The sequence below is a fragment of the Canis aureus genome, chromosome X (assembly GCF_053574225.1).
Source record: "Canis aureus isolate CA01 chromosome X, VMU_Caureus_v.1.0, whole genome shotgun sequence".
NCBI lineage: Eukaryota > Metazoa > Chordata > Mammalia > Carnivora > Canidae > Canis > Canis aureus.
In genome coordinates this window covers 40,542,562-40,560,891 of record NC_135649.1, presented here as the reverse complement: position 1 = coordinate 40,560,891, position 18,330 = coordinate 40,542,562, and the positions used below count along the sequence as shown (strand labels likewise).

Sequence of the window (18,330 nt, the reverse complement as noted above, 5' to 3'; positions counted from 1 at the left end):
TAATCATTACAAACCAGTGTGTCAAGTGGAGTCATAGAGGCCTGAACAAAGTGCTGGGCAGACAAAGGGATTGGCCAATTTTCCTGTGGGAGTGTCAAGGGAATTTCACAGAAGTAAGGAGCAAGCTGTGTCTTGAAGGATGGGGAGGAGTTGACTGGGTAGGAACAGAGAGATACGTGGTTGGCAGAGAAAAAATGGTTCAGAGCCAGAGAGACATGAAAGACATGTATTTGGGAAGTGGTGGATAATTTTGCATGGCTGGAATGTGAGGTTAGGAAAGGTGTGCTTCTTAAGAAGGATGGGAGGAGGGGTACCTGGGTGGTCCAGTTGGTTAAGCATCTGCCTTCAGCTCAGGTCATGATCTTGGGGTCCCGAGATGGAGCCTGTTTCTCCCTTTCCCCCTCCCCACTACTTGTGATATTTTTCTCTCTCAAATAAGTAAGTAAAATCTTGGGATGCCTGGGTGGCTCAGTGGTGGAACATCTGCCTTTGGTTCAGGGCATGATCCCGGGGTACTGGGATCGAGTCCCGCATCAGGCTCCCTGCAGGGAGATTGCCTCTCTTTCTGCACATGTCTCTGTGTCTCTTATAAATAAATAAATAAAATCTTTTTAAAAAATAAGTAAAATCTTAAAAAAAAACAAGAAGGATGGGAATAGGAGATGGGCAGGGGTGAGGCAGGGGCAGACAGAGGGTGATGGCACTGTAAAGCATTAACTTCACTCTAATTGAAACAGAGCTTTTGGAATGACTTTGGTTTTTTACTCTAGGCAAGACAGGAGGGACACAGGGGGACTTCTCATCTCAGGCATCAGGATTAACAGTCAAAGAGGAGAGTTTAGTCTTGCCAAGGGGTGTGTTCATGCCCAGTGTGGCTACTGGGGTAAGTGTGCTACTCTGAGCACTAATGAAGCTCTGAAGAGGGAATTAAAATAGCGTGAGAAGCACGCACGTATGCTTAGACCACACACACACACCTTAGTAAGCAGATTCAGGAGGCACCAGAGCATCTCCAGACACCACAGGTAACAACCTGACAATGGGGCCTTTTAAAAAAGGGCCTTTTGAAAAGAGCGGGTATATTTTACCATATGTCCTCACACATTGGTGAATTTAATATAGTCCTCCTTTCACCACAGAGGTTGGAAAGAGTGGCTTCGAGCTGAAACCCACTGGTATCTGAGATGACTCCCTCTCCTGGCCACTGTTCTTGATTCGAAGTGAAACTCAAGAGAGGAACAAATGAACAAATTCTCCTCTGAGGCCAGGGATGCAACCAGAAATCTCCCCCTTTGTCTATAACATCTCCAGGCCCCCTGAAACCCAACCTGTGTTGGCATTTTCACTTGCTACTCCAAGGAGCTTTTTCCCCCACATCTTGTTGGCTCTCTCCAGAGGGCTTTTGAAAAGAAATTAATTTTAAAAATATCCTCATGTTTTTTTTAAGATTCAAGGCAATTATTTTTAGAACTATTTGGGAGAAATCTCATGATTGGGTCTTCCAAATGTAGAGTGTTTCCTATTGCTGAGACAAGGCTGAAGTTTTGGGTGTGGTACTGAGTCATCTGCACGCTCTTGTCTGAGCCCCCTTGGAAGCGGGTGCAGTCTATGTTCAGCTGAACAAAGTGACCTGGCCCGCATGGGGACTGAACCCATGACCTCATTAGCAGTGTTGATCTAACCAGCCACGTGTGGTTATTTACTGCTCTTATATGCGACACCGTTCCACTCATTTCAAAGGATTAGCAGATTTCTCCAGACCTAGGTGAGCAAATCAATCCCCCTCAGCTAGGGAGCAAAAGAAGGTCATCTTAGAAGAATGGCTTTGATTTAAAGCAGCCTAAAGAAGTTTGTGGGGTTTTTTTTTACGTTTTTCTTTTAATTCCAGTATAGTTAACATACAGGTGTGTTATATTAGTTTCAGGTGGACAATATAGTGATTCAGCACTTCATTCATCACCCAGCAGCCTGAACAATTTGAAAGAGACTTTCCTCCCATTCTCAGTGAAGCAGCAATAGTTGAAACCTTTGAAATAAGCTTTGTGGACCATATATAAAGCAGTCCTGAAAGTCGCTGGGTATAGCAACAGGAAGCTGAGTTCTGGGCAATCCCTTTAATCAAAGCTTCTGACGAATTTATTTTTATGGCTTTTTCTAATCTTTTCTTTCACCACTAGGAAGGACACAAAAGTTGGCATTTCAATGTATAAATTAAAAAATGAGGGTTAAAAATGGTGATGTCATGCTGATCTAATTTCAATGATGAAGCCTATACTTCCAATAGATTTATTTATAGGATAATTTTGTGAGCTGAGGTAAAAAGTGTAAAAGAAATAAAAATGAGGGGAATCCCTGGGTGGCTCAGTGGTTTAGCGCCTGCCTTGGGCCCAGGGCGTGGTCCTGGAGTCCCGTGATTGAGTCCCACATCGGGCTCCCTGCATGGAGCCTGCTTCTCCCTCTGCCTGTGTCTCTGCCTCTCTCTCCCTCTCTCTGTGTATCTCATGAATAAATAAATAAATCTTTTAAAAAAGGAAATAAAAATGAGCTTTCTGAACATGAGACAAATTGTAAAGCTACACTTCACGACTCTACTATATTTTCTTCACTTTTAAATTTTAAACATATGGAAAATGCAAATTTGATACTAATAATTAGAGCCTCATTCTCTCTCTTTTTTTAATATAGTTCTTTTTATTTATTTATTTATTTATGATAGTCAGAGAGAGAGAGAGAGAGAGAGAGAGAGAGAGGCAGAGACACAGGCAGAGGGAGAAGCAGGCTCCATGCACCGGGAGCCCGACGTGGGATTCGATCCCGGGTCTCCAGGATCGCGCCCTGGGCCAAAGGCAGGCGCCAAGCCGCTGCGCCACCCAGGGATCCCCTAGAGCCTCATTCTCAACAGAATATGCTAAATACCATTTCCCATCTTTAAAATTTCTCAGCATCCATGAAATTCTTGTTCCAACAGAACTTTTCAAAAAAAGTCTCCATTTGTCCATGCCTATTTTATTATATAGTATGGGTTCTTAAACTTTTTTTGTAAAGCAGCAGCTCAGATAATGTAGCTCTCTTTAGGATAAGACTTTTTTTTAAGATTTTATTTATTTATTCATGAGAGAGACAGAGAGAGACAGAGACACACACACACAGAGAGAGAGAGAGAGAGAGAGAGAGAGGCAGAGACACAGGCAGAGGGAAAAGCAGGCTCCATGCAGGAGCCCTATGTGGGACTCGATCCCAGGTCTCCAGGATCAGGCCCTGGGCTGAAGGCGGAGCTAAACCGCTGAGCCACCAGGGCTGCCCTAGGACAAGAGTTTTATATCGAATGTTTGATCTTTATGTAAAAAGTGAGAGAGAATGTAAAAAAAAAAATCTGGAAGTTATTTCTACAACAAATATATCTACAACATGAGATAGAGGGCTGACTAGTGTTTTAGACTTTAAAGAACACAAAATTATTATCAATGATGAAAATGAAAGTTTTCCAAAGGCTACTATTTTGGATATCCACGTGAGGTGGTTTAAAGTTTGAAGGAAGGCAAAGAATACAGAGGAAGGCTTTGTTTCTTTACCTTTTAAGGAAATCTTTGAAAAAGTATTTTCTCATGCTTATAAAATAGGAACTAAAAATTTAGTATTATTTGCTGCACCATGTCTCAATATTCAGTTATTTTAAAGTACTAAAATTATTAGTAACACTGTCCCCTAGAAGTGTTAACACATTATTTGGGGCAGCCCCAGTGGCTCAGTGGTTTAGCGCCGCCTTCAGGCCAGGGCATGATCCTGGGGACCCAGGATGGAGTCCGTGTTGGGCTCCCTGCATGGAGCTTGCTTCTCCCTCTGCCTGTGTCTCTGCGTGTGTGTGTGTGTGTGTGTGTGTGTGTGTGTGTGTGTCTCATGAATATATAAATAAAATCTAAAAAAAACCCATATTATTTGTATGATACCCTAGACAGGAATAATCGCCATGAGCATATATTGGTGTAAGCATCTTATTCTTCCAGGACACTAAGATACAAAATCTCTTCTCTTGTTCTTTCAGGTCCTCATGATTCAAATACTTTAGATACCTATAAGTAGATTCATTATTTATTTTGTAAATGTTCAGACAAAAATAAATATATTGTTAAATGCCTACAGTATGATTTTAGACTGCATCTAATATAATAATGATTTCACACAATTTTGTGTTCTAATTTATCTTTACCACTTCGGTCTTTCATCTGAAAAAAAAAATGGAGACAGTCTCAAGCAATGATTCTGACGAAAGGAGGTAGATATCAATTTACTATACTGAAACAAAATATGAATTCATTTTAATGGGACAAGAGAGAAATTGAATCTAAACTATTAACTTTTAATTTTCTTCATTTGCCAAGCATCAGGCTATAACTCAACTGGTTCTAGTTAGTCTTTGGTGAACTGTGTATTCACCACACACACTCTTTTAAATGTGCTCTATTTCTGGGGTTTTAATTTTTCAATAATAAGTTCATTTTTCCCTTCAAAATATATATTAATCTCTCAAAAAACTCAATACCTTGTATATGGTACTTTGATATTAATAATTTATACATGTCCTTGGGATTTGGGACTTTTTGTCCATATGGATAAAAACAAAACAAAAAAATGGTTTAGTGGTTTTTATTTTTACTCCAAGTAGACAAAGGATGGGCCAAATGAAATAATTTCATTAATTGTTTTAAATGTATTTCTACTTTTATTGCAGATGTACAGTATCTGTTCATCCAGTGCCACCTCTGACTCTTTGGCAAAAATCACCTTCTATCTAGGGCTATAATTATTTATATAACTTACTCTTATCTCTCCTACTATATTATAAATTCTTAAGGGAAAATTTAGACTGGATTTGCAGGATGAGCTGTTTAAACGTGAGTAAAGGGGAAATAGCAGCCTCCCAGGGGCAAAGAATAGGGTCAATTTTTTGTAGTTTACTCTCTTATGAAATGGAAGAACCAAGAACTCTGACATTGCAAAAGCCTATTTTCTGCTTCTCTCACATCTTCACCTTTTTACAGATGGCCTATTCTGCTTTTTCTACTCAAAGGCATTGTGCCTGTGGCCCTAAAAGCAACATGGGGATTCCAACGGGATATCTGAAGATCTGAAAGATATGATAAGGAATTGGAACCTGACATTCTCACTACACTTAATTTCTGCAGTAGTAGGTGCTATATGAATTCAGATCATTCTCTATAATTCGGGAGCCATTACCCATACTGGGAATGGTTCATACTCTTTAGTTTTCTCCTTCCACATTCTGCTGGCCATTTTTCGGCTACATCTCTGTACATTTCGCACAACCATGGAACAATGAAAGAGTGCATTAAACTAGTGGCTAAAAAGAGGATTCCAGATATCCACAGATTATATTTAATTGTGCTACCTTATGAATAATTTTTAGTAGAGGGTATATAACAATCTAGGTTTCAAACTACACCTTAAATTAAATGCTTACACAATCTGAGAAACAATTTCTCATTTGGTAACTTATACACTAAAACTGACAAATTTTAGAAGTCAGGCCAACCTGCCTTTTGTACAAAGGCAACAAAATGTGGACAAATTAAGCTAATTAAGTTTGCATACTTAATTTTTGATACTTCTAATTTATTTTTCCAAAAAGCATATTTTAACCAGGAGTCTTGCCACAGACACTTGCCAAAAGTAGTCTAGCCTGAGCATCTCCAGAATGAGCCTCCATGACAATAGTATAGTTAGAAGTGACTCATGTACAGCTTTTCTTTTTATGAGAAAAATCAATCTGGGTGATGCTACCATGAGCACTAATATTAAATAAGGTTGGGTGAGGGGCTTGTTTAATCTAATTATTCTCAATGAGCCGAGTCCAGTTACCTAAAATAATTAAGAATAACAATGATCACAAAATAGTCCCCTCTGAGAGGGAAAAACATAATTATGCTGCTTATAATGGTTTTAGTCTCATATTACCTTAGAAAAATGACAGATGATAACACTAAACACAAAAGCGAATTTGGTTTACAACAAATCTAGTCACCCAGAAGAACCCAATCTAGCCAGGGCCTTTGAAAGTAATAAAGTAGGTCTGTCAGCTCTTTCTAAAAGCTCAAAAATCCTAATAGAAAATAAACATTGGTAACATAGAAACAGTCGATCTCAATATCTCTCTCTGATACACACACACACACACACACACACACACACACACACCTCTCATTCACAAAACAAACTCCAAAACAAAACACATCACCTTTTATGTGGTCACCCTGTTCTTGAGAAACGAACAAACCTCCATTGCTAATTTCTCAGAATTAAGTAATGCAACAAAGTGGCATGGTTCAGAATCAAGCTCCAGACACTGCCCACACACCTGCATAATTATTTCACTGCTGAGAGGTCTAAGTCCAACAAAGTAAATGAGAAGAAAAGATAGTCTTTTAAGTTTGATGACAGGCCACATTTCTGTTTTACAAAATAAGAACATCTCTATTATTCACTTATATGTTCCAGAAGAATTACCACCAACTTGAATTTATATAAGGAATCAGACCTATGCTTTGCTGGTCAACATATTGGCCAAAATTTTAAGGAATCTTTGTCTGACATGTTTGTGTTCATCTATGTTAGTTGTGATTCTCTTCCTATAAAAGTATATGCTCTAAATACTAAAAGAAAGGAAATAAGTTTGCCTCAGCTTTCTTACATGTAATGGCCATAAATGCAAGTAACTTGGCAAATACTAGACATTGTTCTTCACCTGGGACAAAGAATATTTCTACTTTGAATCTCTGACCACTAATAAATATAGTAATTTGTGGACCTGAACATGTCACCATGGATAACTTCTATAAATAATTCTGAGCTCTCCATCCTGCTTCTTATTTGCTCTAAGATTTTCTGCTTTTACCCAGAGTCTCCAAGAACAAGGAAGGAATAGTCTATCTCATAGTTCTACATTATAATTCTCACAATCTTTCTGCTATCTACACAGAAATTATGCATTTTTACAATTGGGAGGAAATCAGCCTATTTATAAGGTTTCAGTTCAGTCTAAAAGTTTCAATTAGGAGAACATAAACTTGACTATGACAAGTGTTTTAACTTTAAAACTGTATGTTTATAAATTAACTTAATCTATGATAGACATTTCATTAAAAAGGACCTGGCCAATTTTAGACTTAGGTTTTAGAGATCAAGGGACCATAAACAAACTAGATCATTGTCTTCTATAAAATGGTTAGCTTTTTTTTTTAAAAAAAGGGTCCTCAACCAGATATGTGTATGCCCATATTCATAGCATCATTATTTGTAATAGCCAAAAGGTTGAAGTCACCCAAATGTCCACAGATGAATGGATAAACAAAATGTGCTAGATATACACAATGAGATATTCCTCAGCCTTTTAAAAGAGAAGGATATTCTAACACTTGCTACAACATGGGTGAACCTTGAACTATGCTAAACCAAATAAGACTATAACAAAAGGACAAATACTATACAATTTCACTTATATAAGGTATGTAGAAGAGTTCTATTCAGAGACAGTAAGTAGAATGATAGTTGCCAGGGGCTGGGGCCAGGAACAATAGGGAGTTTAGTGGGTACAGACTTTCAGTTAGGAAAGATGAAAAAGTTTTGGATATGAACGGTAGTGATGGTAGCACATCAATATAAAGAATTATACACTTCCCTTTTATCCCTAAACCTCTATGTTCATTTGATTCCATTTGTAAATTTTGTGGTTTATGGTCTTTTAAGATTGAAGAACAAATTTCAATAATCAGCAATCGTCATGTTTTAAAATAATTGTATTCTTCTCAGAGTCCAGTCCATTATTTATGTGTGGCCAGAGAAAACAATTTCAAAACATACAGAAGGATATTTTTGTAATAAGCATTGTCCCTTTGTACAGTACTAATCCAAGTCAGTTTTCTTCTGACTAGTCTATACGACCCTGTATTATATACTTTTCATAATGCTATCTGTAGATTTTCTGGAATTTAAATAACGTGCCAAAATTTCAATCTTAACTCCTAACTAGATTTTGTGAAGAATTATCAATCCATGATTTATACAATTTATAGTAACTCTCTTTGAAGTTCATTATTTTCACAACAAATCTGCAAAACACAATTTCTCAGAAAAACTTACATTGTCTTATCTTGAATGTTGTAATTAAGAGCTTGGACTTTATAGTCAGATGGCCTAGGTTTGAATCCTGGTTCTACCACTTACTAGATGTGTAAGTGGATAAATTACTTAAATTCTGTAAACTGCAGTTTCCTCATTTTTAAAATGTGGCATTAATACCTGAGTTGTAAGTAGCATGCATATAAAGCTCCTCTGAAGTTTCAACAAAGTTTTTACTTTGCACGTTTTAATAAATGACAGCTATCAATAATACCATCAACAGCACCTTGTAGAAATGATAAGTGCCTCCTATTTAGCTGAAAGATATTATGCTGCAACTTTTTTAAAGATGACTCCACAGTTTTGACTCTAAGCTGAATCTAGAAAAAAAGAGCAATTGTAATATTGTAAGATGTGTTTTCTTTTGTTCATCTCTTCCAAATAACTACATTCTTATTGCTATATAAGCAAAAGGAATTAAGCCAAACAGAAGCAAAAAGACAAGGGGGATCCCTGGGTGCTCAGCAGTTTAGCTCCTGCCTTCGGCCCAGGGCGTGATCCTGGAGTCGCAGGATCGAGTCCCGCGTTGGGCTCCCTGTATGGAGCCTGCTTCTCCCTCTGCCTGTGTCTCTGCCTCTCTGTCTCTCTCATGAATAAATAAATAAAATCTTAAAAAAAAAGTCAAGGTATGTACATGTGTATACACACACATGAACACACATATCTACTGTGCCATACACCATTTCAGGAAGTTGTATAAAAACATGAGAAGAAAGTTGAAAAATAAACAGGAAGACCATAGATTACAATGAAGGTAACCATATATACAAATGCAGGCAAATTTCCAAGCTGAGCTATTTGAATGTTTCATTCAGAGTCACATTATTGTCAGAAAAATACTAAAATTCTTCTGGTAATACCCCTAGGAGACAGATCCACAAGTCCGGAAAAGTTGAATATTTTCATCCCTTCTTATCAGTGTAGGTAAAGATTTCATCTTTTCTTTAAACAAAACCAAACTCTTACTACAGTCACTACTACTAAGGATTTCTAAAGTATATAACATTTGATACTGGGATTTCTGCCACAATTTCATTAGAAAGTACAAAGGGTTTCTGTACTATCCACTTGGACTTTTCAACTATAAAGAAAAATGGAAATTTTATGACAGACTTATATTTCTAAAAATGTATTCCTTGGGATACTAATGGCCTAAGACAATGAATGGAGTGGGAGGATAAAAGGGTTCTGTGGTCAAAAGAGTTGAATTGGGAAATGCTGCATTCTAGATCTCACTCAGAGACTCACAACACTATTGACGTAAAAGGTTCTGAGAAGTCCTGCAGTGAGCACAGCTGCTTAAATTTGCTTAACCAGTGTTCCCCAATTTTATTTGGCTATAGAATCCTTTTTTTCCAAGCAATAACCAAGGAGCCAGTGTTCCTCATAACAACTTATTTTAGGAAATGTGTAATAAATTGCCTTTGATTATATATTAAAAAAGTAATTTTGTATGTACTTGTCCCAAAGAGGTAGTCTCTGGCAGAATTTGCTAAAGTCCCAAAATGAGTCCATGGTATTTCATGTCAGGAAAAAAAAATCTAACTTGCTTAGACTAGCATTTACGCTATCTTTGGCAAGTTCAAGTCATTTCTAGAATTCGTGTTTTGATCTTTTTACTGCCTGTATGTTCTTAATCAAGTCCAAACACTCAATTCTAATGCCTGTGCAAATATAAAAAGTGAGGGTGACCCTCCAAGCCTTTGCTTTTCTTTCCAATTTCACTGTAAGCTAAGAAAACCCTGTAGTTGTGAGCTGTACCTTCAAATATAAGAATACTAAACTCAAAAAAAAGAATACTAAACTCAGTTACCAATATTTTATTAACTGCTACCACAAGCTGCATTTATACAATCCTATAATAAAATAATGAATGTTCTGCAATGTTACTCCAGAAGCAAAGTAGTGACTGGATATTATTTCATTCCCCTAACACCTCCCTAACATCCCTACTAAGTATATAGAACAAAACCCTGTAATTACTACTTTATCTGTTGGAGGTTAAGCAATGTGCCCCAAGTACCAACAGTCAGCAGGGACCAATTTGTTGTTGGACAGATACTTGTGCATATTACAACTATAGAAATTGTATCAGATAATCACCCTGAAATATGAACAAAAACAGGAAATTCCTTTACTAATAGCTTATTATTTAAGGAATTTTCTTCTTTTGAAATAATTCTGGAACATAATTTGCTAGAAATCTAAACTTGAACCAAAAAAAAAAAATCAGATGGCATACTCGATAGCTTTTTGTGCGTTTGGAAATTAAAAACAAAGCCTTAACAACTGCAATGAGGCATTCATTACTTTGTCCTTGTGTTAGACGAAACAAAATAAGTAAGCTACAATTAATTCTGGGTAAAGTGTGAATGTGAATGATAACACTGCCAGGCTGTGGCATCCCTTTCTTCCTAGGCTCTCCCCTCCATTGCAGGAGTACATAAAAGTGCAACAATACATGTAAGATGACATCAACAATTCTTACAAAGCCTAAGAGAGAAGACACAGTGTTATTAAGGAAATAATACATTGTGGTAAGCCATTGACTTTTGGGCATCCATTTTCAAGTTATACAAAATAAGCTGGCCTTTGAAGGAAGACACTTTAAAACATTTATGGCAAAATACAATGTAATTACAGTATTTTATATTTTGATAAAATGTGGCAATAAAATTTTACCAGGGATAAGGCAAATGTTGAAGAGAAGGAAAAATCTGATGTGAAAGGAGTCAAGAATGTTAACAATTTAGTAAAGCAAAGGAGTTAAAGTATCAGGTTCAAGTTTCATAAGTTTTTTTTCTTTTAACGTAGAAGCAGAGGTAACAAAAATTGGTCTTCACCTGGTAAGTGTGTACTCCCTGAGTCCTGAATGCAAGTTCATGGCAGAAAAAGTACCTATGCATCCACGCAATCTTTTGTCTCGACCAATCTTCCATGTTACAAACAGTGGGCTGTAACGGGAGATAAAAATAAGGTCAATCCATCAATTCAACTCAAGACAGTTATTTATTGAATATTTATCATATGCATGGTTAGGTACCTGAGACATAAAGACTACATGACAGGCCCCCAAGGGGCTGAGTCTAGCCTAATGGGACTGCATTTAACAATAATTATATCTGGAATGTACTGAGTGTATTCTATATGTTAGGCAGCATGATAAATGTTTTAAACAAATTATATTAATCCTCATCAACAACCCTAAGAGCCTGAGTAATTCTATTACAAACATTCCTATTTTACAGATGAGGTAGTCCCACAGTTAATATATAATGAAATAATAACTACAACCTGGACAAAGCCATAACCAGCATGGCCCAACAGCTTGAGTCCTCATTTAAACTTCACGTTATTGATTGATTTGTTAAGTCTAGTTTAGAAAAAAAAAAAAAACCAACCCCCAAATTTCAACAAATACTGAATATTATGTATTATGAATGGTGCTACAGGAAATACAAGATTGCCTAAAACATCATCAGAGTGCTCTAGGAGCCAGTACAGAAGGCAGGCATGTTCATGATTAACCAACACAGGCAAAAGAAAATAAGTGCTATAAACTATGTCTAAGATGCCATGAATGAAGCCACAGGGATAGAAGAAAATTTCAATTGGGTTTGATTCCCTTCAGCTTGACCTAGAAAAATAAGTAGAGTTTGGAAAGGTAAAGGGCAAGAGCAAACATTAACAAAGTAAGACTCTGAAACCACAAAAATTATTATAATTTTTAGGGAAAAGTATGGCCAACAAATGCAATCTCTCAAGCATCAAATACGATGGCGTCAAGAAAGTTCTGTAGTTTTAAATGAAGTTTAACATAGTAGGTATTTTGGATCCTGTAGCAAACCAGTGACAGCCTCAATTAATGGTTGAGTCTAGAAACAATTCTAGTTAGAAGCAACTTTATATGTCAGTTTGTATGAGATAAATTAATTTACACATTTTAGCACATTGTGTAAAAAAGATAAATACCCTAGAGTTGGGGGTGGTTCATGTTAATGTGAGTATTCACAGTATTATGGGTATAATATAGTACATTTCTGCTTTCTAAAAATTTAAATTTAAATTTTAGGGGGACATACCATATGTTATGTATTTCTAATAATATGCTGTTGAGTTGGAGAATACATTCTGTATTTAAAGTACTCTCTAGTCAGTCCTCAGCAGTTGGGTGAGAAGATCCTGTTCAACTATTTCAATCACCCATCTCAAACATTTAAATAATGCCAAATTCTGACAGGTGGTCACAAAGACAGACAGGTTCCCAAATAAATAATGTGTACAAACCAGGAGCAGTGCTAAGAGTTGCCTTCTTCCAAGAAACAAATGTCCAGATGCATTAAAAAAATGACTAAAGTATGAGGCCAAATGATTGTCAATGTTAGTATTCAAGTGTTGGATGACCTACATTAAAATTATGAAGATAAAAAGCAAAAGGAAAATTTGAGGTTTTCTGCTTCTACATCATATGAACCTAAACACCTTATAACTTGAGACAAGATACTGATGCTCCACTTGGAGCATTTCTCTAATTGCTCTTGACTAAGAATTATTAGGAAGACAAGAATTAGACGTATAACTCGTGTTAATACTACTGTCTTTAATGATGAATTTCACCTCTATTTTTCATTTTGTAATTTGGAAGAGTCAATGTCAGCAACAATTCTGTGGACAGTAAGATGCCACTCTTCTCCCATAACAGCACTGATACAAATCCTATCTCCATAATATGTCTCTTGGCAGATTCAGAACAAAGTGAATCACACTATAACATATATATACTAAAATGTCTTTAAAATACCATGATGGCTTTTTTTTTTTTAAATATTTTTTTTCAATTTTTATTTATTTATGATAGTCACAGAGAGAGAGAGAGAGAGAGAGAGAGAGGCAGAGACACAGGCCGAGGGAGAAGCAGGCTCCATGCACCGGGAGCCCGATGTGGGATTCGATCCCGGGTCTCCAGGATCGCGCCCTGGGCCAAAGGCAGGCGCCAAACCGCTGCGCCACCCAGGGATCCCCCATGATGGCTTTTTGATGACCTGGAACTAAATAGTGTATTCTCTTCCTCAGTGACTTGAGTAAGAAACCTAAAAGTGTGAGTGAATTAATTTCCCATCAAAACCTCTAGAGATGAAAGTCATTTAAAAGTGCTCTACCTGGGTGCCTGGGTGGCTCCATTGCCTGGGTGGCTCCATCGGTTAAGCATCTGCCTTCAGCTCAGGTCATGATCCCAGGGTCCTGGGAAAGAGCCCTGCATGACACTTCCTGCTCAGCGGGGAGTCTGCCTCTCTCTCTCTCCCTCCCACTGTCCCTCCCCACCACTTGTTCTCTCTCTCTCTCAAATAAATAAAAATTTTTAAAAAGTGCTTTACTTTCAGTTATCTTATTTATTCCACTAAAATATATATGTACATCATTCTTCCATAATCCTGCCTATTCAAGCAAACATTCAAAACGTGTAGGGTAAATAGAAAAAGAATACAAATTAACTACTATATTATGGAATATGTTGGAGGGCATTCAAAACACAGAGTAGGGAAAATGATATACAGTTTCTTATAATGCTTGCTATCACTGATGAAGGGATGATGAATTAGGATTAGAGTGCTAGAGGATAAGCTGCATTTCGCCAGACAGGCTGGGATAAAAGATACCCCATAATAAGCAAGGGCATGGAGATGTAAAAGAACATAGCACTTTCAGAGAACATAAAGTAGTATGATAATCTTGATAACTTGCTGTGGTCTCTTGCAGATTTAACATTCTCTGAATCTTAGGAACTGTTGAACATTTGTTCTCAGGAGCCCTCATAACAGGTAAAGCAGATGCAGAGTTGTCTACACTCTCCCTGTTCCTTACCTGCCCCTGGCAACACACGCTTTGGGGGTTGGTATTGCGGGGAAATATCTGTGTCAAAGATGGGAGAGATTGCTACTTGACAACCTCACTGTGTGTAGAGCAGATGCCTGAAGATGGAAGAGATTAGACTTTTAGGAGACAGAATACAACTATGCCTTCACAATCTGGGGCTCTAATTTCTCATTTACAAATGCTCATCCAGCGTACATTATCAAGAACACATATGTGTTCTGTGTTCGAACAAAACACAAACAGACTCATAGATACAGAGAACAAATGGATGGTTGCTGGGGGGGGGAGGAGGATGAATCAAGTCAGTGAAGGGGATTAAGAGATACAAGGCTATGTTATGACAGCTTAGGGAATGTAGTCCATAATATTGTAACAACTTAGTATGGTGACAGATGGTAACCAGACCTAATTGTGGTAGCCATTTCAGAAATGTATGTAAATACTGAATTACTATGTTGTACACCTGAAACTAATACAATATTGTATGTTGATTATTCTTCAACAAAAGAATTTAGAAAAAAATTTTTTAAAGAACACATATATGGAATTGAAAAAAACAAAACACCTACAAGCAACATGTTATGGGGGAAAGAACTTGAGAAAAGAAGCATTTTAAAGTACACTGAAACAGAATAAACATCACTGAGCACAAAAAATTGTATCTGGTGTGTGATAACTACTTTGTACAGGACAATGACTATGGGAACATTCAATATATATGACCTAAAAATAGCAACAATGCACAGAGGAAAGAAATAGGCAATTTCATCCTCAAATGTGTTATTAAAATGTGTATAAGTTCTCAAAAGGACTTATGAGATCTATGTAATCAGAGATAGATCAAAGTAGAAAAAAGGGATTTGAGCCTGTTGAGAGGAGCTGCTTAGTGACAAGGAACTCAGGAAAAGAGTTCGTAGTAAGACAAAGATTGAATGTTTTTGGAAAATGCTTTTACCATATGGTTTGAAGCCACCTACATACACTGAAAAAAAAAACTACTACAAGCTATAAAGGGGCTCAAAATGAAATGAAATATTAATGGAAATGTTTATCTGAGAGTAACCAGACATAGCTTTTTAAAGCATTTTCCTACTTGTGAACATTTTGTACCACTACGTTCTAAGAAACCTTTGGAGGAAAGTAAACTCTCCATTTTTCCAAGTCTGTAGACAGGAACAGGAAGTAACCACCTAATCTAGGTGAATCCTCTCTGCCAACTGGCAGCCAATACCATCAGGTCAATAGTACTAGCTCTCAGAGAAACGTAGTTGGAGGGATTCAGCAAAAGTACAGAAAAGCAACTTAAATATGAGCAGAATATTCTCAAGCCCAAGTGGCAATGCCACTGCCTATGCCCCTCTTTTTTTTAGATTTTTATTTATTTATTAGAGAGAGAGTGCACAAGTAGGGAGAGAAGCAGGCAGAGGGAGAAGGAGAGGAGGGCTCCCTGCTGGCTGAGTGGGACTCAATCCCAGGACCCCAGGATCATGACCTGAGCTGAAGGCAGATGTTTAACCCACTGAGCCACCCAGGCGCCCCACTACATCCCTCTTTTGAGACTACTGACGCAGACCAGAACAGATTAGACACATATTTGTGGGAGAGGGGTACAACTATGAAAAAGGCGTATTCACAAAGAATATTTTACCATAAATCCTATCCCCCCTCCATACCACAGCAGAAATAGGTTAAATAGGTTGAATAGGTTAATTTACTCTTCTTTAGAATGAGATTTGTAGCGGGTAATGTTAACAGGATGATATCAATCCCTACCAATATAATGCTAATTACTATAAATGGGTATTCACCAAGGTTATTAATATTACACATATATATGGGAAGAGAGAAGCTACCTAGCATGGTTCTTTTCTTTTGCCATCAAATAATGATGGCTTTTCAATGATGCTCAGGTTCTTCTGCTACTTAACTCAGTTATCCAACTAAATTACACATAACATCCAACTCAATACTGTAATTCCCCAGGATCTAGGAGCTCAGAGAAAAACAGAAATGGTAGCCTATTCTTTCCACCACAAGGTTAAAACATTTCACTTCCTGTTTCAATACAAAGAAGTTACCTACCTCATTTACAAATCACAGAAACTCCACATTCCATTTGTAAAAATGTACTCAATGTGGTTAAATCCTTTATTAGTCTATTTGGGTTACCATAACAAAATACACAGACCAGGTGGCTTAAACAACAAAAATGTATTTTCTCAATTCTGGAGACTGGCAAGGACAAGATCAAGGATCCAGTGGGGTTCTGTTTCTGGTGAGAGCTCTCCCTCTGGCTTGTAAGTGACTGCTTTGTAATCACTTGGCCTTTTCTCTGAGCATGCAGAGAGAATGAGCCTGTGTATACAAACTTGCTAGCGGCTTTTCTTACAAAAACACTAATCCTATTGGATCAGGGACCCACCCTTATGACCTCATGTAACCTTAATTATCTCATTATAGGCCCTATCTCCAAATACCATCACAGTGGAGGTTAGAGTTTCAACATATTCATTTTGTGGGGCCATAATTCCATCCATAGCAAACCCCTAGCGAGAGTTTTAGCACATAGTTCATAATTTATATAATTACCTAAGATTGTTAGATGAAGGAAATTTTAGGAGATTATATATTTCCTCTTGATTTTACAGGTAAAAAATGAAAGTGATCCAGGGTGATTTAAGTGGAGAGTCACCTCACTAGCTAGTAATAAAACCTGGCTAGTTCTTCAAATCTTACTACCAATGTCATTTCCCCCCCAGTATAGGGAGATAAAAAATTGCAAGTAGCAAAGCTAGATGTCTTCTAAGATACCAGAGAATAGGAAATTCTTAGGAATACATAAATCTTATTCTCCACCTCCAAGGAAGAGAGAGAAAGATTAGCTAAGAAGATACCAGGACACACTGGAAATGGCTGGATCAGCCTAGACACACTAAACCAACCTTGTAAGTATAAGCTTCTATACTATTCCTGTTGGAAGTCCACAGCAAAACCTATTTTATCTTTGATGGCCTCCCAACACCCTTTCTGACTCCCTCTCAACCCTCTTTCTTCACTTTTTTTCCTCTTGTCTAGCCAGCCTTCATCAAACTCAAGTGATCTAATAGCTACAAATTTGGTCCAATCAAAATTCCTGCCAAATGAAAATTTCCACTTACCACCCCTTAACAATTATTTAGCTAGGTATTGATCTGTTGAGATATTATGTTAAGGTATTAAGTTAAGGTATTGAGCCTTAACTCTTCCAGGTAATCTGAAATTCAAATTAAGAAACCTTAAAGGGAGAACAATAGGAGGTGGTTAAATGGGGCAGGCACGGGGAGAAGGTAAGGTTCTTTTTTTTTTTAATTTTTTATTGGAGTTCAATTTGCCAACATTTAGCCTACACCCAGTGCTCATCCCGCCAAGTGCCCCCCTCAGTGCCCATCACCCAGACACCCCAACCCCCCGCCCACCATCTTATACTTGTCTCATCCAACCAATCCTTTTCTGCAGATAAGGAAAATACACTAAATCGCCATCACAGCCTTATATGACACTCCTCTCCCTCCAACTTTTGTAAATAGCCTGGATCCCATGGGGCTCAGGAAAATAAGGAGATACTATCTTTTTTTTTAAAAAAAAAAGATTTTATTTATTTATTCATGAGAGACACACACAGAGAGAGAGGCAGAGGAAGAAGTAGGCTCCCTGCGGGGAGCCTGATGCAGGACTTGATCCCAGGACCCCAGGATCACGACCTGAGCCAAAGGCAGATGCTCAACCACTGAGCCACTCAGGCACCCCAAGAAGACACTATTCAAACAGACAGCATGGGTTAGTATAGAAGACCACAAATATCTGGAAGTGGGAACCAGGAATTACCAAATTTTCAGTAGTTTTCTTTGCCTGGTGTTCCTAGAAATTCTATCATGCAACATTATATTTGCCCTGCCCCCTGCCACCACCATTTTTAGCACCACCATAATGCTAATTTAACCGGCAAATGCCAAGAAAGATAGCCTAAAGTCTTACAGATGACTGGGAAGGTTGAATGATGTGTATGTGTATGTCTTATAAGTCAAGTGTAATAACCACCAACATATAACCAGCAAAATCACAAGCATACTTTAAGGGATTAGCTTGGATTTAGCCAAATTTTGAACTGAAAAAACCATTTCCTCCTTTTAGCAAGACCAAATCAATGGTTTTCAGTAAACTTTAAAAAATTCAGTCTCAGACTTGATACATTGAGATAGCCTAATTTTTATAGTCTTATTTTAT

General features: G+C 37.5%; 1 protein-coding gene across 3 annotated transcripts in view; it reads right to left on the bottom strand.

The window, feature by feature from the left end:
• The window catches only part of AMMECR1 (AMMECR nuclear protein 1), a 238,564-nt gene that overhangs the window by 52,045 nt on the left and 168,189 nt on the right, over window positions 1–18,330 (bottom strand). For 2 of the 3 annotated variants that reach the window (XM_077889506.1, XM_077889503.1), the window contains one exon: window positions 11,037–11,147. The exons of the other annotated variant lie outside the window; for it this stretch is intronic. In XM_077889506.1, the coding sequence (XP_077745632.1) occupies window positions 11,037–11,147 (111 nt within the window). The remainder of the gene's footprint in view (window positions 1–11,036; window positions 11,148–18,330) is intronic. 3 annotated transcript variants of the gene reach the window in all.